The sequence below is a fragment of the Panulirus ornatus genome, chromosome 5 (genome assembly GCF_036320965.1).
Source record: "Panulirus ornatus isolate Po-2019 chromosome 5, ASM3632096v1, whole genome shotgun sequence".
Classification (NCBI taxonomy): domain Eukaryota; kingdom Metazoa; phylum Arthropoda; class Malacostraca; order Decapoda; family Palinuridae; genus Panulirus; species Panulirus ornatus.
This window is the reverse complement of record NC_092228.1, coordinates 28,394,351-28,419,614: the sequence shown is the minus strand read 5'-3', so window position 1 is coordinate 28,419,614 and position 25,264 is coordinate 28,394,351. Positions and strand designations below refer to the sequence as shown.

Here is a 25,264-nt window from a genome sequence, read left to right as displayed (position 1 = left end):
AGGTCACCCACAACATCTGGGGTGCTTGTTACACTCAGCACCAGGTCACCCACAATTCAGGGGTACGTATTACACACAACTCCAGGTCACCCGCAACATCAGGGTTAATTGTTGCACACAGCCCCAGGTCACCCAAAATATCAGTGGTACTTGTTACACACAGCACCAGGTCACCCACAACATCAGGGGTACTTGTTGCACACAGCACCAGGTCACCCACAATATCAGACTTACGTGTTACACACAGCACCAGGTCACCCACAACATCTGGGGTACGTGTTACATACAGCACCAGGTCACCCACAATATCCGGGTACGTGTTACACACAACACCAGGTCACCCACAACATCTGGGGTACGTGTTACACACAGCACCAGGTCACCCAAAATATCAGGGGTACGTGTTACACACAGCACCAGGTCACCCACAAAATCTGGGGTACGTGTTACACACAGCACCAGTTCACCCACAATATCAGTGGTACTTGTTACACACAGCACCAGGTCACCCACAATATCAGGGGTACATGTTACACACAGTACCAGGTCACCTACAAGAGGGGTACGTGTTACACACAACACCAGGTCACCCACAATATCAGGGGTACGTGTTACACACAGCACCAGGTCACCCACAATATCAGGGTACTTGTTGCAGACAGCCCCAGGTCACCCACAATATCAGGGGTACTTGTTACACACAGCACCAGGTCACCCACAATATCAGGGGTACTTGTTGCACACAGCACCAGGTCACCCACAATATGAGGTACGTGTTACACACAGCACCAGGTCACCCACAACATCTGGGGTACGTGTTACATACAGCACCAGGTCACCCACAATATCAGGGGTACGTGTTACACACACCAGGTCACCCACAACATCTGGGGTACGTATTACACACAGCACCAGTTCACCCACAATGTCAGGGGTATGTGTTACACAGCACCAGGTCACGCACATCTTGGGTACGTGTTACACACAGCACCAGGTCACCCACAATATCAGTGGTACTTGTTACACACAGCACCAGGTCACCCACAATATCAGGGGTACGTGTTACACACAATACCAGGTCGCCCACAACAACAGGGGTAATTGTTACACACAGCAACAGGTCACCCACAATATCAGGGATACGTGTTACACACAGTACTAGGGTTAACCACAACATCTGGGGTACGTGTTGCACACAGCACCAGGTCACCAACGGTATCAGTGGTACGTGTTACACACAGCACCAGGTCACCCACAATATCAGTGGTACTTGTTACACACAGCACCAGGTCACCCACAACATCAGGAGTACATGTTGCACACAGCACCAGGTCACCCACAATATCAAGGGTACTTGTTACACACAGCTCCAGGTCACCCACAACATCAGGGGAGCGTGTTGCGCACAGCACCAGGTCACGCACAACATCTGGGGTACGTGTTGCACACAGCACCAGGTCACCCACAACATCTGGGGTACGTGTCGCACACAGCACCAGGTCACCCACAACATCTGGGGTGCGTGTTGCACACAGCACCAGGTCACCTACATCAGGGGTACGTGTTACACACTGTACCAAGGTCACCCACAACATCTGGGGTAAGTGTTTCACACAGCACCAGGTCACCCACAGTATCAGTGGTACTTGTTACACACAGCACCAGGTCACCCACAATATCAGTGGTACTTGTTACACACAGCACCAGGTTACCCACAGTATCAGTGGTACTTGTTACACACAGCACCAGGTCACCCACAATATCAGTGGTACTTGTTACACACAGCACCAGGTCACCCACAACATCAGGGGTACGTGTTACACACAGCACTAGGTCACCCACAACATCAGGGGTACGTGGTGCACACAGTACCAGGTCACCCACAATATCAGGGGTACGTGTTACACACAGCACCAGGTCACCCACAATATCAGGGGTACGTGTTACACACAGCACCATGTCACCCACAACATCAGGGGTATGTGTTGCACACAGCACCTGGTCACCCACAACATCAGGGGTACGTGTTGCACACAGCACCAGGTCACCCACAATATCAGGGGTACATGTTGCACACAGCACCAGATCACCCACAACATCAGGGGTACGTGTTACACACAGTACCAGGTCACCCACAATATAAGGGTACGTGGTGCACACAGTACCAGGTCACCCACAATATCAGGGGTACGTGTTACACACAGCACCAGGTCACCCACAATATCAAGGAAACGTGTTGCACACAGCACCAGGTCACCCACAACATCAGGGGTACGTGGTGCACACAGTACCAGGTCACACACAACATCAGGGGTACGTGTTACACACAGCACCTGGTCACCCACAACATCAGGGGTACGTGTTACACACAGTACCAGGTCACCTACAATATCAGGGGTACGTGTTGCACACAGTACCAGATCATCCACAATATCAGGGGTACGTGTTACACACAGCACCTGGTCACCCACAACATCAGGGGTACGTGGTGCACACAGTACCAGGTCACCCACAATATCAGGGGTACGTGTTACACACAGCACCAGGTCACCCACAACATCAGGGGTACGTGTTGCACACAGCACCAGGTCACCCACAATATCAGGGGTACGTGTTGCACACAGCACCAGGTCACCCACAACATCAGGGGTACGTGTTGCACACAGCACCAGGTCACCCACAACATCAGGGGTACGTGTTGCACACAGCACCAGGTCACCCACAACATCAGGGGTACGTGTTGCACACAGCACCAGGTCACCCACAATATCAGGGGTATAGGCTTGTGAGTAAATGCCGAGGACATCAGAGTTACCCAATATTGCCCTTTACGGAGCCAAACGTAAACTTGTATCACTGCATGTACAAAGGAACACCTCAGCACTCAACGTAGCCCTCCTACAGCAACACCACGAGACCAGGCAACACCTCACCTCTCCTACAGCACCACGAGACCAGGCAACACCTCACCTCTCCTGCAGCACCACGAGACCAGGCAACACCTCACCTCTCCTACAGCAGCACCACGAGACCAGGCAACACCTCACCTCTCCTACAGCAGCACCATGAGACCAGGCAACACCTCACCTCTCCTACAGCAGCACCACGAGATCAGGCAACAACTCACCTCTCCTACAGCAGCACCACGAGAGCAGACAAGAACTCACCTCTCCTGCAGAAGCACCACGAGACCAGACAAGACCTCACCTCTCCTGCAGCAGCACCACGAGACCAGGCAACACCTCACCTCTCCTACAGCAACACCACGAGACCAGGCAACACCTCACCTCTCCTACAGCACCACGAGACCAGGCAACACCTCACCTCTCCTGCAGCACCACGAGACCAGGCAACACCTCACCTCTCCTACAGCAGCACCATGAGACAAGGCAACACCTCACCTCTCCTACAGCAGCACCACGAGATCAGGCAACACCTCACCTCTCCTACAGCAGCACCACGAGACCAGGCAACACCTCACCTCTCCTACAGCAGCACCACGAGACCAGGCAACAACTCACCTCTCCTACAGCAGCACCACGAGACCAGGCAACAACTCACCTCTCCTACAGCAGCACCACGAGAGCAGACAAGAACTCACCTCTCCTACAGCAGCACCACGAGACCAGGCAACACCTCACCTCTCCTGTAGCAGCACCACGAGATCAGGCAACACCTCACCTCTCCTACAGCAGCACCACGAGACCAGGCAACACCTCACCTCTCCTACAGCAGCACCACGAGACCAGGCAACAACTCACCTCTCCTGCAGCAGCACCACGAGACCAGGCAACACCTCACCTCTCCTACAGCAGCACCACGAGACCAGGCAACACCTCACCTCTCCTACAGCAGCACCACGATATCAGGCAACACCTCACCTCTCCTACAGCAGCACCACGAGACCAGGCAACACCTCACCTCTCCTACAGCAGCACCACGAGAGCAGACAAGAACTCACCTCTCCTGCAGAAGCACCACGAGACCAGACAAGACCTCACCTCTCCTGCAGCAGCACCACGAGACCAGGCAACACCTCACCTCTCCTACAGCAGCACCACGAGAGCAGACAAGACCTCACCTCTCCTACAGCAGCACCACGAGACCAGGCAACACCTCACCTCTCCTACAGCAGCACCACGAGAGCAACAAGACCTCACCTCTCCTGCAGAAGCACCACGAGACCAGACAAGACCTCACCTCTCCTACAGCAGCACCACGAGACCAGGCAACACCTCACCTCTCCTGCAGAAGCACCACGAGACCAGACACCACGAGACCAGGCAACACCTCACCTCTCCTGCAGCAGCACCACGAGACCAGACAAGACCTCACCTCTCCTACAGCAGCACCACGAGACCAGGCAACACCTCACCTCTCCTGCAGAAGCACCACGAGACCAGACAAGACCTCACCTCTCCTACAGCAGCACCACGAGACCAGGCAACACCTCACCTCTCCTGCAGCAGCACCACGAGACCAGGCAACACCTCACCTCTCCTGCAGCAGCACCACGAGACCAGGCAACACCTCACCTCTCCTACAGCAGCACCACGAGACCAGGCAACACCTCACCTCTCCTGCAGCAGCACCACGAGACCAGACAAGACCTCACCTCTCCTACAGCAGCACCACGAGACCAGGCAACACCTCACCTCTCCTGCAGCAGCACCACGAGACCAGGCAACACCTCACCTCTCCTGCAGCAGCACCACGAGACCAGGCAACACCTCACCTCTCCTGCAGAAGCACCACGAGACCAGGCAACACCTCACCTCTCCTGCAGAAGCACCACGAGACCAGACAAGACCTCACCTCTCCTACAGCAGCACCACGAGACCAGGCAACACCTCACCTCTCCTACAGAAGCACCACGAGACCAGACAAGACCTCACCTCTCCTACAGCAGCACCACGAGACCAGGCAACACCTCACCTCTCCTGCAGCAGCACCACGAGACCAGACAAGACCTCACCTCTCCTACAGCAGCACCACGAGAGCAGACAAGACCTCACCTCTCCTGCAGAAGCACCACGAGAGCAGACAAGACCTCACCTCTCCTGCAGAAGCACCACGAGAGCAGACAAGACCTCACCTCTCCTACAGCAGCACCACGAGACCAGACAAGACCTCACCTCTCCTACAGCAGCACCACGAGACCAGGCAACACCTCACCTCTCCTGCAGCAGCACCACGAGACCAGACAAGACCTCACCTCTCCTACAGCAGCACCACGAGAGCAGACAAGACCTCACCTCTCCTGCAGAAGCACCACGAGAGCAGACAAGACCTCACCTCTCCTGCAGAAGCACCACGAGACCAGACAAGACCTCACCTCGCCTACAGCAGCACCACGAGACCAGACAAGACCTCACCTCTCCTGCAGAAGCACCACGAGACTCGTTCCTGCTGCATCAGGTGTAGCGCCTCAGTTCTTCCCTGATGTGTAGTTTGAAAGCAAGTTATACAAAGTAACGAGTTATTACCAAGCTGTGAAGTTATGTAGTTAGGTAAATATTGACCATGTGTATTGTACATATTCAAAAATGGAACTTAGTTTTCTGGTCTAAACTGGTGAATGGATGTGTCTGGAACTTAACCAGAGTTTCAGGTGTAACTGAGGAAATAATGGTGGATATTGACCCATCAGTTTGGTCTCGTTGTCATATACATTGGGTCAATATACATTGGTGGATGAGGAGGAGTGAAGGTAGACATATTGGCTGGTCGGGGTCTGAGTTGAGGTGTTTGGTCGTGACTCACCCACAGTCTGGTCGACCTCCTCCCCCAGCTCCACACACCCCACGCCTGCTCCTGCCGCCCGCATCTGACTGAACCTCTGACATTAGCAGACCAGACTCGACCAGACCCCGACCAGGTGAGCAGTGGCTGAGTGCGTGGTGGTCGTCCTGGTCGTGTGTGTGTGTGGTTCATGGTAGTTATTAAGGTCGTCTGACTGACCCCAGTGGTGGTGACAGTAGTGGGGTCGTCTGACTGACCACAGTGGTGGTGACAGTTGTGGGGTTGTCTGACTGACCACAGTGGTGGTGGCAGTTGTGGGGTCGTCTGACTGACCACAGTGGTGGTGGCAGTTGTGGGGTCATCTGACTGACCCCAGTGGTGGTGGCAGTTGTGGGGTCGTCTGACTGACCACAGTGGTTGACCTTAGCTGCTTGAGGAGGGGGGGGGGGTTGGGAGCTGACGTCATGTTCAGTACAATATAGGAAAGTTTTGCTTCAGTTCTGATCCTCCATTGTGCAATATTACAACTGTAATTTGTCCAAGGTCAGTATTACTGGTCACTGTGAAGGAGATGGTCTGTATTTTTGATAATTTTGGAGAAGATGGTGTGTATTATTGATCATTTTGGAGGAGATGGTCTGTATTACTGGTCATTATGGAGGAGACGGTCTGTATTATTGATCATTTTGGAGGAGATGGTCTGTAGTGTTGGTCATTAAGGAGGAGATGGTCTGTAGTGTTGATCATTTTGGAGGAGATGGTCAATATTACTGGTCATTATGGAGGAGATGGTCTGTATTACTGATCATTTTGGAGGAGATGGTCTGTAGTGTTGGTCATTATGGAGGAGATGGTCTGTATTATTGATCATTTTGGAGGAGATGGTCTGTAGTGTTGGTCATTATGGAGGAGATGGTCTGTATTATTGATCATTTTGGAGGAGATGGTCTGTAGTGTTGGTCATTATGGAGGAGATGGTCTGTATTATTGATCATTTTGGAGGAGATGGCCTGTAGTGTTGGTCATTTTGGAGATGGTCTGTAGTGTTGGGTCATTATGGAGGAGATGGTCTGTATTATTGATCATTTTGGAGGAGATGGTCTGTAGTGTTGGTCATTTTGGAGGAGATGGTCTGTATTATTGATCATTTTGGAGGAGATGGTCTGTAGTGTTGGTCATTATGGAGGCGACAGGTTGTAGTGTTGGTCATTATGGAGGCGACAGTTTGTAGTGTTGGTCATTATGGAGGCGACAATTTGTAGTGTTGGTCATTACAGAGGTGACAGTTTGTAGTGTTGGTCAGTACGGAGGCAACAGTTTGTAGTGTTAGTCATTATGGAGGCGACAGTTTGTAGTGTTGGTCAGTACGGAGGCAACAGTTTGTAGTGTTGGTCATTATGGAGGCAACAGTTTGTAGTGTTGGTCATTATGGAGGCGACAGTTTGTAGTGTTGGTCATTATGGAGGTGACAGTTTGTAGTGTTGGTCATTATGGAGGCGACAGTTTGTAGTGTTGGTCATTATGGAGGCGACAATTTGTAGTGTTGGTCATTACGGAGGCGACAGTTTGTAGTGTTGGTCATTATGGAGGCGACAGTTTGTAGTGTTGGTCATTATGGAGGCGACAGTTTGTAGTGTTGGTCATTATGGAGGCAACAGTTTGTAATGTTGGTCATTATGGAGGCGACAGTTTGTAGTGTTGGTCATTGTGGAGGCGACAGTTTGTAGTGTTGGTCATTATGGCGGCGACAGTTTGTAGTGTTGGTCATTATGGAGGCCATAGTCTGTAGTGTTCATCATTATGCAGGAGCGATGGTTCAGAAAGATCAAGGATGAACCTTTCAACCGATACCTGACCCAGCCTAGTATTGGCTCTGGCCCATAGTACAGCTTGGACTTTGGAGTCACCTATTGTTGATGCTGTTCCTCAGAGCAAGTGACATTAGCCGAGGGTTATCAATATGTATTGGGGTAGGTTACGTACTGGGTAGTATATAGCATTACCTTTGGATATGAGGGCACAATGAAATATATTTCAGCTTATTTTGATACATTTCATCATATTTTAGGGTTTTGTTGTATCAGGGAAGGTCATGTAAGCCCTACAGACCAAACGTCATCCCTTGAATCACAAGTCTATGTAGATTAAAGCAGCATTTTGGATCCATGTTGTTCGACTGTTACAAAAGGGTTACTGTGAGGCTATGTTCCAGTTTTTACGTAGTGCCAATTAAATGTACGACCTAATCAGACCTAGACTTAAGCTTAGATGCCTTTGGAAGAAAATCCTAGCTGTACTTTATAAGATCTCAACCATTTCATTGATGCAAATAATGTAAAATGGAAAGGTAGTAAGTTATGGGTAAGATACCAGTTTAGCTATGCATCGAAACCATCTTTGGACATTGAGTAATTTTGTTTCGTGACTGCAATGTTTAAAGTGGAGAAGAAAAGCTAAGGACCCTGGTTTGGAGCGATACATTTCTCGGATATCACATATGACAGTGGTGAGGGTTATGAATATCAAGGAAAATGTAGGTTTTGATTTATTGTGAAATAAGTTAAACACTTAGAAGTCAACATACCATGTGTAAAACCTCATTTAAACTTCCCAGCAATTGAGATTTATGGTATAAAAACAGCACATTTAATGTGATTATCAGTTAAGAAGTGCATGGAATGGTAGGTAGTGGGAAGGTTCGACAGTCTCATGAACAGCTGGTTGGTCTGTCATCAGTTGACATTCACCAGCAGCTGGCATGATGTTTCATAATGGATGTGTGTAGTGTTATTTGCTTTGACTATTGAATAATAAGATAACATTTGGCTGCTAGGCTAGGTTAGATAAGGTTTTCTGAAATTCTTTTGTATTGTTTTTTGCAAGAATTTCACTTAGTTTCACATTTTCTCCACACTTCCCTGATGTTTGTGACCCTTAACACCTTTGCCTTTTTTCTAGTACAATAGAATAAAATTTTCCAGATTTTTCTTTGTTGATAGATTTTTGCCACATTTGCAGCTAATGCATGATGCCCCCCCACCCTTATAGTCACCTGTGACATGCAGAGGATACATGAGCAGTGTTCTTTCTCCCCAATCCCCAAGGATGATATAACAGGGAAGAAAGAATACTTCCCATGTATTTCCTACATGTTGTAGAATGCAACTGAAAGAGGAGGGAGCATTGGGAGTGGAAATTCTCCCTTCACATTTTCAATTTTCCAAAAGAAGGAACAAAGAAAAGGGCCAAGTAAGGATATTCACTTTAAGGCTCAGTCTTCTATTCTTGATGCTACCTTGTGAGGTAGCGCAAGGAAACAGACGAGGAATGGCCCAACCCACCCACATACACAACATGCATAAATGCCCACACACACACATATATATACATATAGATTTCAACTTGTATGTACATATACGTACACAGACCTGTACATATATACACATGTACATATCCATACTTGCTGCGTTCATCCATTTTCCATCACCACCCTGCCACACACGAAATAGCTAGAAGCAGTGAAAAGTTTTTTCGAGGATGTAAGGCATGTGTATGAGTAGCAAGAGAGGAAAGTGATTGGTTCCCAGTGAATGTCAGTTTGCGGTAGGGGTGCGTGTTGTCTCCATGGTTGTTTGATTTATTTATGGATGGGATTGTTTGGGAGGTATATGCAAGAGGTTTGGAGAGAAGGGCAAGTATTCAGTCTGTTGTGGATGAGAGGGCTTGGGAAGTGAGTCAGTTGTTCGCTGATGATACAGCGCTGGTGGCTGATTCGTGTGAGAAACTGCAGAAGTTGGTGACTGAGTTAAGTGTGCGAAAGAAGAAAGTTGAGAGTAAATGTGAATAAGAGCAAGGTTATTAGGTTCAGTAGGGTTGAGGGACAAGTTAATTGGGAGGTAAGTTTGAATTGAGAAAAACAGGAGGAAGTGAAGTGTTTTAGATATTTGGGAGTTGATTTGGCAGTGGATGGAAGTGGAAGAGAGTCACAGGATGGGGGAGGGGGCAAAGTCTCTGGGAGCGTTGAAGAATGTGTGGAAGGAGTATCCTGTTGACAGAGGGAATTTATACTGCTTTTTGTCTCATAGGGTTTGAGGCTCATAGCACACTTCTCTTTATTGATTGTGGGTCTTACATTAAATGTATATCAAATAATTCCAAGAAGTTAGCTTGTACTACATCATTTCCTCTATGTTCCCCTTATTTTGTGGCCCATTGGTGTATATTATGTTTGCAATAGCCATTTTTGGATTAGTAATATAGTTTGTGATCCAAGAATCTTGGCATTAAAAGTATCAGATATGGTTTGACAGTTCTAAATTCTTGTTCCCAAATATGTGAGGGAATGTGGGTCTGATCTTGCATTATGTTTTTGATATATTCTTTTTATTGATGAAGATTTATGGCAAGGCACTTTTAGTACTGTCAGGCATGAAATATGCTACCCTTTATGACATGATTATACTCTAAACTACCAGCATGAAGAATGATCACCCTTATAACTATGATCTTGGCTTGTGAACATTGTACCAAATGACTTTACCATCTGGTATATGTGATTTCAAAGCAATATATCTTTTTCAGTTTTTATACCTACCACAACACCTACCACAAGTGAAAATGGTTGTGCGACAGTACAACGAAGAGCTAAAATACCTTGAACGGCTGAGTCCCAGCTGTTGGCGAATCAAGAAAGGTTTCCAACCAAATATGAATGTAAGTATGATTATCACAGTTGCATAACAATTGGCTTTTAATGCATGAAAATTTAATGCTAACTTGGGTTCAAGAATCATAAGCTTTGATCATGGCTGTTCAGAACATGTTTTTGATGGTGAGGCTTTAGTACAACCAAAAGAAAATTCTTTTTACCTACCCTTCTACTCAGTGATAAGAGTCTATAAACTTACCTATGTACATTCAGATGCATATATTGTTTACTTTGAACATGCTTACTGAATGCATGTACATCATACATAATTGGTTGATTCAGCTCCATATATGTTTATTTTTTCAAAATGTTTCTTGCTGACATGCATTCTGGTCACTTTATCGGTTACTGCTACTTGTAGTTATCACTTGTTTGCATAGTATGTTCAAGGAGTTTCACACTTGTGGGGCCGTGTCTCAAGCTTTCTTTACCATCACACTGGTTTTAAAACTTCGCATAGTCATCATCCAAAATATCATCTCAGTTTATTCCATTCAACCAGTTCTTCTATACAAAACACCTCATATCTTTCTTAACAAGTATCTTGTTATGGCTTCTGATTGCTCTATCTCTGCATTTCCTGAAGAACTGTGTGCTGTCATATCATACTGGCTTTGAAACTTCAAGGTTGTGATCAAGTCACTCATTAATCATCTCTCTCCCACAATGGACAAATTACTTATGGTCTCGAACCTCCCACTGTAAGTCACTCTTCTTAATGAGGCCACCAAGTTGCTCTCCTTTTGGCTTTCCCTGTTACTTCTATATGCTTCTTCAGTTATGGTTACCAAACTCTAGAAATATATATATATATTTTTTTTTGTATGTGTGATATGTGTTGTGAATAGTTTGGAACATATTTCCCATCTGTATATTTAAATGCAGACAGTTTGTCTTCCTAACCATTTGGCTTCAGCTGCATTCCTGAGAGTCTGAATTCTTCAGAAAGTATCATGGCATAACCATAAAATTTCCATCAGAGACTTGAACATTTCTAAAAAGACATCTGACACAAGGAGGTAAACATGGAAAAGAATAAGATATTTGTGGTGTGACATCTGCAGGATGGCATGACTTCTAAATACAGGAGATGTCATCCTTCTTACCCACATGCTTACCTTCTAACACTCATGATAATGAAAAAAATTGTAAAAGGAGAAAGAAATGGAAAAGGGTTAGGGGTCTGCTTTAAATGGACACTAAGTGGCCTCATATTGCCAGCTCGTGAGCACTTATTTAGATCTTACATGATGATTATTATCTTCATTTCTAGAGGATGTGTGGATCAGGTGTTTGCTTTGAAGAATGTATGTGAGAAATACTTTGAAAAGCAAATGGATTTGTGTGTAGCATTTATGGATCTGGTGAAGGCATATGATAGAGTTGATAGAGATGCTCTGTGGAAGGTATTAAGAATATATGGTGTGGGAGGCAAGTTGTTAGAAGCAGTGAAATGTTTTTATCAAGGATATAAGGCATGTGTACGAGTAGGAAGAGAGGAAAGTGATTGGTTCTCAGTGAATGTTGGTTTGTGGCACGGGTGTGTGATGTCTCCATGGTTGTTTAATTTGTTTATGGATGGGGGTTGTTAGGCAGGTGAATGCAAGAGTTTTAGAAAGAGGGGCAAGTATGCAGTCTGTTGTGGATGAGAGAGCTTGGGAAGTGAGTCAGTTGTTGTTCGCTGATGATACAGCGCTGGTGGCTGATTTGGGTGAGAAACTGCAGAAGCTGGTGACTGAGTTTGGTAAAGTGTGTGAAAGAAGAAAGCTGAGAGTAAATGTGAATGAAAGCAAGGTTATTAGGTACAGTAGGGTTGAGGGACAAGTCAATTAAGAGGTAAATTTGAATGGAGAAAAACTAGAGGAAGTGAAGTGTTTTAGGTATCTGGGAGTGGATTTGGCAGCAGATGGAACCATGGAAGCGGAAGTGAATCATAGGGTGGGGGAGGGGGCGAAAGTTCTGGAGCTTTGAAAAATATATTGAAGTTGAGAACGTTATCTTGGAAAGCAAAAATGGGTATGTTTGAAGGAATAGTGGTTCCAACAATGTTGTATGGTTGCGAGGCATGGGCTATGGATAGAGTTGTGCGGAGGAGGGTGGATGTGCTGGAAATGAGATGTTTGAGGACAGTATGTGGTGTGAGGTGGTTTGATCGAGTAAGTAATGAAAGGGTAAGAGAGATGTGTGGTAGTAAAAAGAATGTGGTTGAGAGAGCAGAGGAGGGTGTTTTGAAATGGTTTGGTCACATGGAGAGAATGAGTGAGGAAAGATTGACAAAGAGGATGGAGTGAAAAAGATTTTGATGATCAGGCCTGAACATGCAGGAGGGTGAAAGGCGTGCAAGGATTAGAGTGAATTGGAACGATGTGGTATACCAGGGTTGACGTGCTGTCAATGGATTGAACCAGGACATGTGAAGCGTCTGGGGTAAACTGTGGAAAGATTTGTGGGGCCTGGATGAGGAAAGGGAGCTGTGGTCTCGGTGCATTATACATGACAGCTAGAGACTGAGTGTGAACGAATGTGGCCTTTGTTGTCTTTTCCTGGTGCTACCTCGCACACATGCGGGGAGAGGTTTTAATTTCATGTGTGGTGGGGTGGTGACGGGAATGAATAAGGGCAGACAGTATGAATTATGTACATGTGTATATATGTATATGTCTGTGTGTGTATATGTATGTGTATACGTTGAGATGTATAGGTATGTATATGTGAGTGTGTTGACGTGTATGTATATACATGTGTATGTGGGTGGGTTGGGCCATTCTTTCGTCTGTTTCCTTGTGCTACCTTGCTAACGCGGGAGACAGCAACAACATATAATAAATGAATATAATCTACAAGATGATGGTTTATGTAAGTTTTCAAACTACAGACATTAAGGTAATTGCATGATGATTTCCAGGCTGTATCTTATTTCCTTTTTTGAATGTCGATGTTACATTGGCAAACTTCCCTTCATCTGGAACATTTCCTGTAGGAAATGTTACTGAAAAGAGCAGTCAAGGACTTAACTCAGTTTTGACTTCCTTCATTGTCCTAAGATATATTCTCCATGCAAATAGGTTGCTTAACTAGCTGGATTATGACACTATTAAGCACATTTAGGTAGATTCCATGTTAAGATCTTTTATGACAGAATCTTGTTCATTACAAATTTCTGCTAACATCATAAAATCTATCATCTCCCTCTGGTGTCGGTGTAGGGCCTATGAACTAGTCCTTTTGTTATTTTCTTACAAAGTTTATCTTTAATTTCTACAAAAATCAAGTCAGTATCCTCTATGGTTACAAACTTTTTTCTAAAATGGCAGTGGAGAATTTTTTTTTTGCCTTCCATGGCATCTCAAATGCTGTTGTTCTGAACTCATCCTTATGTGTTAAGACAAGACGAGCCATGCAGATGATTGACCAAATGTGACATCACTTTAGAAACTTTTTTCCATATTTCCTATCAAGATCAAATATGAATTGACCTTTATCTTTTTTTTACAGTACTGCTTTATGACAGATTGCTGCTGCCTTCATGAGAATCTGTATCTTCTTCACCATTATGTTCAGTAGCCTTTGAATTATGTTTAAGATTTTTTTGAGGCGACTGAATTAGCATGATCACAGGAACCTTGTTGTTCTGTGAAATCTGGAAAGTGGCATGATTGTCATTCATGAGTAGATTGATGTTTAGTTTTGCAACCATTGTGTACTATCTCATGCATGTAAAAGTTGATAAGTTTGCTTGTGCTGTCATCTTTAGTTTTGCTTATCAGCCCTCTTTTTTATATATAAGTTAACAGATTTTTTTAGTTCCAATTGACCTTTATTCTACAAGCATCCTCATATGTTTATAGCAGTCAGTGATGGTACACAGTGTCCAAAGCAGTACCATCACCTACTGTCAGGATATTGATCAAATGATGATCTTCAAGTCTTAGTGCCAGTGCCAGCCCTCTCATTTTATTGTCCATCTCTTCTTTAGAGCATTTTTAGCTGTTCCTTGGATTGGTCTTTCAGACTTGCTATGTATATTTTTTTGGAAAAGTAGTTCAGTAAGCAACTTGAGGTACACTGAGCACTTTTCATTTACTTTACTGGAATGTTCTTTTCAAATTTTTTTCTGGAAAATGTCCTTTCAAATGATGTATATCCCTGTAGCAGGGGATAAAGAATTCTTCCTCGGTATTCCTTGCATGTTGTAGAATGCAAATAAAGAGGAGGGGAGTGGGGGCTGGAAACCCTTTCTCCCATTTTGTATTTCAATTTCTAAAAGATGGAACAGGAGAAGGAGCTAAACAAGATCTGCTCATCCTCCTTGAAGGCTTAGTCTGGGATGTCTAAATGTTTGGAGATGTAACCAAGATGAGGAGGTAGGTAGTATATTTGAGGAAAGAAACCAAGATATTTTGGCTCTGAAAGAAACAAACCTCAAGGATAAAGGGGAAGAATGGCATGGAATGTCGTAGGAGTAAAGTCAGGTGTTGGTGAGAGAGCAAGAGCTAAGGAAGGAGTAGTACTACTCATGAAGCAGAGGTTGTGGGAGTATTTGAATGAGTGTAAGGAAGTAGATTCTGGATTGATGTGGGTAAAAGTGAGAGTGGATGACATGAGATGGGTGATTACTAAATCTTGTACACCTGGCCATGAGAAAAAAGATCATGAGAGGCAAGTGTTTCGGGAGCAGGTGAATGAGTGTGTTAGCAGTTTTGAAGTGATCTGCTAAACTTTTTCACCCTGCCAATCAGAGATACTCAGTAAAACTGATGAATTCTTAATTGAACTTGTTCAATTTCAGGTGGATGGCATATTCTATGTAAACGACCATCTTGAAAAATTAATGTTCGAGGAGTTGCGGAATGCTTGCCGCCCTGGATCGGTTGGAGGTTTCTTACCTGGTATGAAGCAGATTGCCAATGTTGCTGCTCTCCCTGGCATCGTTGGAAGATCTGTTGGTTTGCCAGATGTCCATTCAGGATATGGCTTTGCTATTGGTGAGTTGTAAAATGATAATGTCTTCTTTTGAACTTCAGATAAAGCTGTAGAAACTTTTTCTTTTTCACACAGCTGTAGTTACTTTTTCTATAGGTGTTCTGCACTGTTCTAACTTTGACTATTACTTAAACAGAACTGTTTGATGAGAATGGCTACTTTGGTCCTTTTATTTTATAAATAGAGTTCACTCTTAAGATTTGTGTTGTGTAGGGTCATCCAGTAGTGAAATTCATTAACCCCTTACCTCTTGAGTTAGTTATCTTTTCCAACTCTTTGATTTTTAATTTTTCAAGTTTTTGCTATGCTATGCTTTTTTATTATGCTATGTCTTATATAATGAATCTTTTCCTGTTATGATCAGTGTGATTCAGTGATGATTATTTCATAATAGCAAAATTATAAAAGTTTGTAAAATTACCATCTGTACTACTTAAATGCTACTTAAATGCATTACAGTCATGGTCAGGTTGATGCAGTCATCAATTCCTTCACATGTACTAGAAAACACTTCTGCTCACCTTGGTCATCTTACAGTACCAGGAGAGTCAGTGACCATAAATGACTCTACACAAAATACAAAGACAGATCATTGTCAATCTATACCTCTCTTATACCTCTCCCAGATATAGCACTCATCTCCCACTGCTCACAGTTCAGCTTATACCTCTCTAGCTTATTGCATTCATCTCCCACTGTTCACAGTTCTGCCCCTACCTTTCTAGCATAATAGCTGTATTATTGACATACAACAACTGACTCACTTCCCAGGCTCTCTTGTCACCAACTGACTGCGAACTCACCCCTCTCTCCAAAACTCTTACATTTACCTCTCTTACCACCCCATACATAGACAAATTAAACAACCATTGGGACATCCCACATCCCTGCTGCAAACTGACATTCACTGGGAACCAAACACTCTCCTCTCTTCTAACTTGTACACATGCCTTACATCCCCAACAAAAACTTTTCATTGCTTCTAGCAGCTCACCTCCCAAACTATATACTCTTAAGACCTTCCACAAAGCATCTCTATCAACTTTATCATATGCCTTCTCCAGTTCCATAAATGCTACATACAAATCCATCTATTTTCTAAGTATTTCTCACACACATTCTTCAAAGCAAACACCTGATCCACACATCCTCTACCACTTCTGAAACCACGCTGCTCTTCCCCAATCTGATGCTTTGTACATGCCTTCACCCTCTCAATCTATACCCCTCTCATATAGTTTCCCAGAAACACTTAACAGACTTATGCTTCTGTAGTTTGAACACTCTTCTTTATCCTCTATGCCTGTGTACAGTGGCACTATGCATGCATTCTGCCAATCCTCAGGCACTTTAACGTGGTCCATACATACATCCAATATCCTCACAAACCTATCAACAACACAGTCACCCCCTTTTTTAATAAATTCCACTGCAATACCATCCAAACCTGCTGTCTTGCTGGATTTCATCTTCCATGAAGCTTTCACTACCTCTTCTCTCTTTACCAAACCATTCTCACTGATCCTCTGACTTTGCACACCACCCCGACCAAAACCCCCTATATCTATCACTCTGTCATCAAACACATTCAACAAACCTTCAAAATACTCACTCCAACTCCTCACTTCATCACTACTTGTTATTACTTCCCCACTTGCCCTTTCACCAATGTTCTCATTTGTTCTCTTGTGTTATGCACATTATTTACCTCCTTCCAAAAATCTATTTATTTATTTATTTATTTTTTACTATACTTTGTCACTGTCTCCTGCATTAGCAAGGTAGCACAAGGAAACAGATGAAAGACTGGCCCAACCCACCCACATACAAATGTATATACATACACGTCCACACACGCACATATACATACCTATACATTTCAGTGCATACATATATATACATACACAGACATATACATATATACACATATACATGATCCATACTTGCTACCGTTGTTCATTCCCGTCACCCCCCACCACACATGAAATAACAACCCCCTCCTCCTGCACGCGTGTAAGGTAGCACTAGTAAAAGGCAACAAAGGCCATATTCGTTCACACTCAGTCTCTAGCTGTTATGTATAATGCACCGAAACCACAGCACCCTTTCCACATCCAGACCCCACAAAACTTTCCATGGTTTACCCAGATGCTTCACATGCTCTGGTTCAATCCATTGACAGCATGTCGACCCCTGTATACCACATCGTTCCAATTCACTATTCCTTGCACGCCTTTCACCCTCCTGCATGTTCAGGCCCTGATTGCTCAAAATCTTTTTCACTCCATCTTTCCACCTCCAGTTTGGTTTTCCACTTCTCCTCGTTCTCTATACCTCTGACACATATATGATCTTTGTCAATCTTTCCTCACTCATTCTCTCCATATGACCAAACCATTTCAAAACACCCTCTTCTGCTCTCTCAACCACACTCTTTTTATTACCATACATCTCTCTTACCATTTCATTACTTACTCGATCAAATCACCTCACACCACATATTGTCCTCAAACATCTCATTTCCAATACATCCACCCTCCTCTGCACAACCCTATCTATAACCCACACCTTGTAACCATATAACATTGCTGGAACCACTATTCCTTCATACATACCCATTTTTGCTTTCCGAGATAATGTTCTCGCCTTCCACACATTTTTCAATGCTCCTCATTCTCTCCATATGACCAAACCATTTCAAAACACCCTCTTCTGCTCTCTCAACCACACTCTTTTTATTACCATACATCTCTCTTACCATTTCATTACTTACTCGATCAAATCACCTCACACCACATATTGTCCTCAAACATCTCATTTCCAATACATCCACCCTCCTCTGCACAACCCTATCTATAACCCACACCTTGTAACCATATAACATTGCTGGAACCACTATTCCTTCATACATACCCATTTTTGCTTTCCGAGATAATGTTCTCGCCTTCCACACATTTTTCAATGCTCCTAGGCCCCCCCCCCCCCCCCCCCCCCCCCCCCACCCCCCCTGGACTCACTTCCGCTTCCATGGTTCCATCCGCTGACAAATCCACTCCCAGATATCTAAAACACTTCACTTCCTCCAGTTTTTCTCCATTCAAACTTACCTCCCAACTAACTTGTCCCTCAATCCTACTGTACGTAATAACCTTGCTCTTATTCACATTTACTCTCAGCTTTCTTCTTTCACACACTTTACTAAACTCAGTCACCAACTTCTTCAGTTTCTCACACAAATCAGCCACCAGCACTGTATCATCAGAGAACAACAACTGACTCACTTCCCAAGCTCTCTCATCCACAACAGACTGCATATTTGCCCCTCTCCAAAGCTCTTGCATTCACCTCCCTAACAACCCCACCTCACATAAACAAATTAGCAACCTGACGACATCACGCACCTTGCCGCAATACCGAATTCAATCATTCACCTCCTCTCTCTCTACACCACTACTTATTCTATATTGTCCACACATCTCTCAATTACCTTTAGTCACTCTATCTCATCAACCATCCCCACACACAACCATTGTCTCATAAATCTCCATTTCCAACAACCCATCCCCTCCCACAACTCATCATAACTGCACTGCTCTCCCAACTCATACACATGCTTACCACATCCATCAAACTACCCATTATTTCCTTCCAAAATTTCTCGATTCCACACATTCTTCAAGCCCCCAATTTTCAGCACCCTACCCTCCACCACATTCCACTTACCACTTCCTGGCTTCATCCCTCCAGATCACACTCCATGATATCTACATTCACTTACTCCCTCTCATTCAACTCACCTCCCACATACTTCCCAATTACCAAACCTGCTCTAACAACTTATACTTTCTTTCCAACACTCAACTATCCCTTTCTTACAATAACTATCCCCACTTCATTACCATCAACAACAACCTTCAATAAACCCTTTTTAACGCTCCACTCCTTCCTTCCCACATCAACCTTGCTCTTATATTCCTACCTCATTACCCCCCTCATCTGCACATTCCTCATTTTCTCCTTGTTATACTCCCCATTAACCGCACTTTCTTCTACATCTATCCTTCCAAAACATCTTTTTATTCTCCTTAAAGTTTAATGATACTCTCTCACCCCAACTCTCATTTGCTCTATTTTTCAACCCTTGCACCTTTCTCTTGAACTCCTGCCACTTTCATTTATACATCTCCCAGTCATTTGCACTATTTCCTTGCAAGTATCATCCAACTGCCTCTCTTTTCTCTTTCACTTATAACATTACCTTTTCATCCCACCACTCATTACCCTTTCTAATCTACCCACCTTTCTCATGCTGCAAGCATCTTTTGTGCAAGCCATCACTGCTTCCTTAAATGTATCCCATTCCTCAATCACTCCCCTTACATCATTTGCTCTCACCTTTTGCCTTTCTACACTCAATCTCTCCTGGTACTTCCTCACACAAATCTCCTATCCAAGCTCACTTACTCTCACCACTCTCTTCACCCCAACATGCTCTCTTCTTTTTTTGAAAGCCTCTACAAATCTTCACCTTTGCCTCCTCAAGATAGTGATCAGACATCTCTTCAGCTGCTCCTCTCAGCAAATTAACATCCAAAAGTCTCTCTTTAACATGCCTATCAATTAACACATCGTCCAGTAATGTCCTTTGCCCATCTCTCCTTCTCACATACGTATATTTATGTATATCTCTCTTTTTAAACGAGGTATTACCAATCACCGAATCGACAAGCTCTTCACCATTTCCATTTACAACACTGAATTCCCCATGTACACCAGTTATATCCTTAATTGCCACATTACTCATCTCATTAAAATTGGCAGTCACTAAAACCCAGTCTCATACATGAAACCTGCTGACACACTCATTCAGCTGCTCCCAAAACTTTTACATCTCATGATCTTTCTTCTTATGACCAGGTGGATAAGCATCATTAATCACCCATCTCTCTCCATCCACTTTCAGTTTTACCCACATCTCTCTAGAATTTACTCTCTTACACTGTATCTCATACTCTCACAACTCTTGCTTCAGGAGTAGTGCTACTCCTTCCTTAGCTCTTGTCCTCTCACCAACTCCTGACTTTACTCCCAAGACTTTCCCAAATCACTCTTCCCCTTTACTCTTGAGCTTCATTTCACTAGCCCCTGACTTTACCCCTTGAACTTTCCCAAACCATTCTACACATCTTTCCCTGTCAACTTCTTTTTACTCGGAGGTTGAACATCTTAGTTCCTTTTCTCAGAGAAAGCTCCTGTCTCCTCCTCGTCCTCATCCTGGTTGCATTCGGGGACATTCATTTACCTCAGCCTTAGCCATCAAAGACAAATCTTTGCTAGACTATGTTAATGTTTTTGAAAAGTGATGATATATTTTACATGATATTCTAGGTTTTGTAATAGCAGGATATGTTATGCTTACCAATTTTATTGTGGAAATGTTTACTGAGTTTTGTATATTATTTATTCAGTCTTATTTTTTGTTGACAGGCAATATGGCAGCATTTGATATGGATGACCCCAAAGCTGTTGTCTCCCCGGGTGGTGTTGGATTTGATATCAATTGTGGGGTCCGTCTGTTGCGTACAAACCTTACTGAAGCTGATGTTGTTCCCATCAAGGTATTTATTATGAAAATCTTAAACATTTTCATTTACTTTTTGTTTATTAGTTTACCATGGTAGGAAATTGTTGGTAGGCAGCCAACAACCAGAGAGGTATATAACCAGTACTACCAGCTTGGGTATAAGAAGGGTTAGGGATGATTGTGCATTGAGCCAGCACTTCAGTGGCTGTCAACTTGCTCCCCTTTGACTAAGGTTGGTGTCTTTTCTTTCTGCCTTACCCATAAGTTGCACAATAACATTTGACAACACTTGACCCACATGGCTCATTCTTTGTAACTAGATTTTCTTGTGGTGAGCCTTATATGCTAACCCTGCATTTTGAAAAAATGGTAGGAGCGATAGATAGAAGTAATGGTTTGGAGCATTTGGTAGAAATATTTGGTAGAAGTTGTAGAAAGGAATATTAGGCAGGAGCATTAAGTAGCAGTAATCAGTAGGAGTATGCGGTAGGAGCGTCTGCAAACACTGCAATATAGTCGCCCTCTGCCAGTGGCCTGTTAGAGTGAGGCACTAAAGGATAAGAAGTGGCCCTGGAGTTCACTAGATATGGAGACTATTGCCTTGGCCACCCTTATGAGGAAGTTCCAGAAGGGAACAGGCATCAGAGAAATAGATAGATAGATAGACTTAGTTGTCACTTATGAAAGTACCACTCTGGCAGTAGTATAGGATTATCTTTTTTTTTCCCGTTCTTGGATCCCACAATTTATCCTCTAGATAGTATGCTATATATCCCTGGGGATAGGGGATTAAGAATACTTCCCACGTATTCCCTGCGTGTCGTAGAAGGCGACTAAAAGGGGAGGGAGCGGGGGGCTGGAAATCCTCCCCTCTCGTTTTTTTTTTTAATTTTCCAAAAGAAGGAACAGAGAATTGGGCCAGGTGAGGGTATTCCCTCAAAGGCCCAGTCCTCTGTTCTTAATGCTACCTCGCTAACGCGGGAAATGGCGAAGAGTTTAAAAGAAGAAGAAGAAAGTATGCTATATACATTAACTTTGCCCTTTTTCTATTTATTTGCCTTTTTTCATCCCTTGTTGCTGCTTTGCTTATCATGTTCCATCTGGCATAAGTGCTACTCAAAGGAAGCTTATTTGTATTGACTGGAGATACATCCTTCCCTCACCTTGTATGGGATATGCATTCCAAAAAATGAATGTTAATCACAAAGTAAAAGGGATGATATAATCCAGGGCCCAGTTTAGTCCCACATTCACATTCCTCTCTTGCATATACACATACCTAATACTTAAGGTAAAATACTTCCAGTAGTAATTAGGTCTTGTAACGTGCTGTGTGGACTATGAGTGGAGGAATGTTGAGTACCTACCTGCCTATGAGTACCTATAACAAGATTTTACTTGAAAAGGATTGCTAATGCTTAGTGCTTGTTGCGTGTCATGCGTGATGCATAATAATATTCTTCCTCTCTGCTGCCACACATTCCATAATTGTTAATCCTGGATTCAGTTGGAACTTGCATCAGCCTCAACTGCATATCAGGTTTTGAATATTTCTGTAGTTTTCCATGCATGTTTATTTCCCATGTTATTGAATGGAGAAACCTTCCCAACCTCCGGACAGTGATTTTTCTTCTATTCTCGGGTATTATAAGGGACTTAGAGGGTCTATATCTTTCTTGTTCAGATGCTTTCAGATCCAGTACATCATTTCTGATACCCTGAATATCCTGATTATCCTGCACCTTTCCCTTCTTTTTAAACCACAGTTTGAGTTCTGTCAGCTTCTGATGATTGGTCATATGTTCCAGAGCCTCTGTCATGCTTGTGAAATGTTTCTTAATTCCTTCTGAATTGTTGATTTTATTTGTTTGTCTAGTGATCCCATGACACACAAATATTCAATATTTCTTTTATGTACATCAATCATTTTCACTGTTACCTTATCATCACTTGTTGTGAAAGCTCTCATCATCATATCACTCATTATTTGGCTTGCTAATACTTTTATATTACTGAAATGTGCTCCTTGAATTCAAGTTTCTCATGCATGATGACTCCTAGATCATTGATGTTTTTTCATTTTCTGTCTCACTTTAGGGCCTATATAGGAAGTCACTGATACATAGTTAGTCACTCCACGGCTTATTTGCCCAAAATATTCTTTAATGAATTCCATCATATTTCACTCGGCCCATTTGCCACAAATATTCAGGTCTTTTTGCTTTTTTTCTCCACAACTTTCTGATTGATTTAGTTTTCTCATGTCATATACAAGACACCTGAGGGTATTATCTTTTACCTCCTTGTCAATATTTTCAGTTTTTATTACAACTAGCTTTTAAGCTAATACTGTTCCTGATAGGACTTCTAACGGAACATTCCCTTCTTCAGACATGGTTCCATTTGAAACCACTTTAAATTTTCAATTTATTAGAAACTTACCTTAATCCATTAAAGGCGGTTGACATTACCTAATGTTCGCACTGTAGAAGCCAGGTAATGTTACGTAATGTTGGGCTATTTTGCATCATAATTTTTTTTGAATTTTGGCGGTGTGGCATCACTGTCAATTACCATCATGACCTTAGTTTACTCATTCCTGTAAACAGCTACCCTTGCTCACCCATCCGCTGTCAGCACCAATATTAGCTGTTATCTAACATTTGCATCGTAGTAGTAAAGAACTCGTGCTGGTGATCTGTTACTAGAGAGATCCGATGATGGTCTGTCTCAAAGGAATCCCTATCCAGAATGATACTTTGACCATTTCTATTTCATTCTCCAATCTGCTAATCCAATTTTGGGTAGTACCTCTGGCCTGAACACCTACTGCAGGCCATGAAATCATCCTAGCTGGCTGAAAATCACTGCTGACTGCTAACTTAGTCTTCCTAATCACTGTCCTTGTCTTGGGGCTGTTTACCCCATTTTTATGTTTTTCTTTGCTAAATATACCCACTGCTTTTGATGCATCATTTTTCTATGGCTTCATCATATCATGTAAACTCCATCAGGCTTCGTCATTTTCCTTGATATCCACTTTTGACTTTGTTCATTTCACAAAATATACAAGCAATAAACTTATCTCGATCCTGAAGGAGGAACTGTCTGCGAAATCCCTTACACAGTCCCTACTTTAACCTGGGTTGACTTAGGGAGCATCTGTAGGCGCATCCATTCACAAGGAAGGTTAGACCTTTACTGACTTCAATAATTTTGAATTGAATTGCAGGAGCAGTTAGCCCAGTCCATGTTTGATCACATCCCAGTAGGTGTTGGATCAAAGGGTATCATTCCTATGACAGCTCGTGATTTAGAAGAAGCACTTGAGATGGGTATGGATTGGTCACTCAGAGAAGGTAAGCTTTATGTGTTTTTCCTAAACTCATCTTAAATGTTAGACTTTATAAACGATGCTGTACCAGCATACAGTCTTATGATTCATGATGTATAATGTAAGGGGTATTGCACATTTGATAAATCATTGTGTTATAAAGATATCTCAGTTTACTTTATGATTTTGTTAAGACTAGTCATTCATAAGCAGCGAAGGTAGTATCAGTCGTATCAGTCTATAGCCAATCTATTGAAAAGAACATTGAAATATACCTTCAAGAAGAATATCATAACTAGATTCAAGATATCTGAATACAAGACAGTCATTTATGGTGAAACTTGGAATAAGCTTTCTAGTAAGCCAGAGATAATGAAAATAAAACCATGAACAATGTTTTTGAGATTTAACTGTGCTGAAACTTAATTTCTTGTTTTGGAGAAAAACAAGGCTTAAAATTAGCACTCAGCATAGACATTTTTCTTAACCTAGAGATTAGCACACTTTAATAGTGCACAGAAACTTAAAGTATAGAGGTACTGTAGTAGCTAAGGGCCCTTATTGCATAAGGAAAAGCTGTAAGTAAAAGTTTCTTGAATAGATGAATGCACAGCTGTTGTTCAGTACTTATCAAGACATTAATGGATGTGTGTGTGTATGTTTCGTCAGTTTGTGTTTTTTGGGCATAATGATCCAGACTTTTAGGGCAGTGAGCACAACATGTAAGAAAAGAAGATATTGGAAGATTTTTAACACAGAGTCTTGTAAGGTCATATAAATGTGGTATTACAGGAATGTCTCGATTTACACATTAGTTATGTTCATGAAAATATAAAAATGGTCATTTAGATAAAAAAATGTGTACATGTAGGAAGAGAGGAAAGTGATTGGTTCTCAGTGAATGTGGGTTTGC

The 25,264-nt window shown here is 43.1% G+C and overlaps 1 protein-coding gene across 2 annotated transcripts in view; it reads left to right on the top strand.

Moving 5' to 3' along the window:
* Nucleotides 1-5,387: 5,387 nt before the first annotated feature.
* The window catches only part of RtcB (RtcB RNA ligase), an 83,236-nt gene continuing 63,359 nt past the window's right edge, over nt 5,388-25,264 (top strand). The window contains exons 1-5 of one of the 2 annotated variants that reach the window (XM_071661874.1): nt 5,388-5,510; nt 10,324-10,455; nt 15,240-15,435; nt 20,921-21,051; nt 24,250-24,376. In XM_071661874.1, the coding sequence (XP_071517975.1) occupies nt 10,360-10,455; nt 15,240-15,435; nt 20,921-21,051; nt 24,250-24,376 (550 nt within the window). In that variant the 5' untranslated portion in view covers nt 5,388-5,510; nt 10,324-10,359. Of the gene's footprint in view, nt 5,511-5,701; nt 5,879-10,323; nt 10,456-15,239; nt 15,436-20,920; nt 21,052-24,249; nt 24,377-25,264 lie in introns of those variants that run through there. The other variant, XM_071661872.1, reaches the window with a different exon arrangement.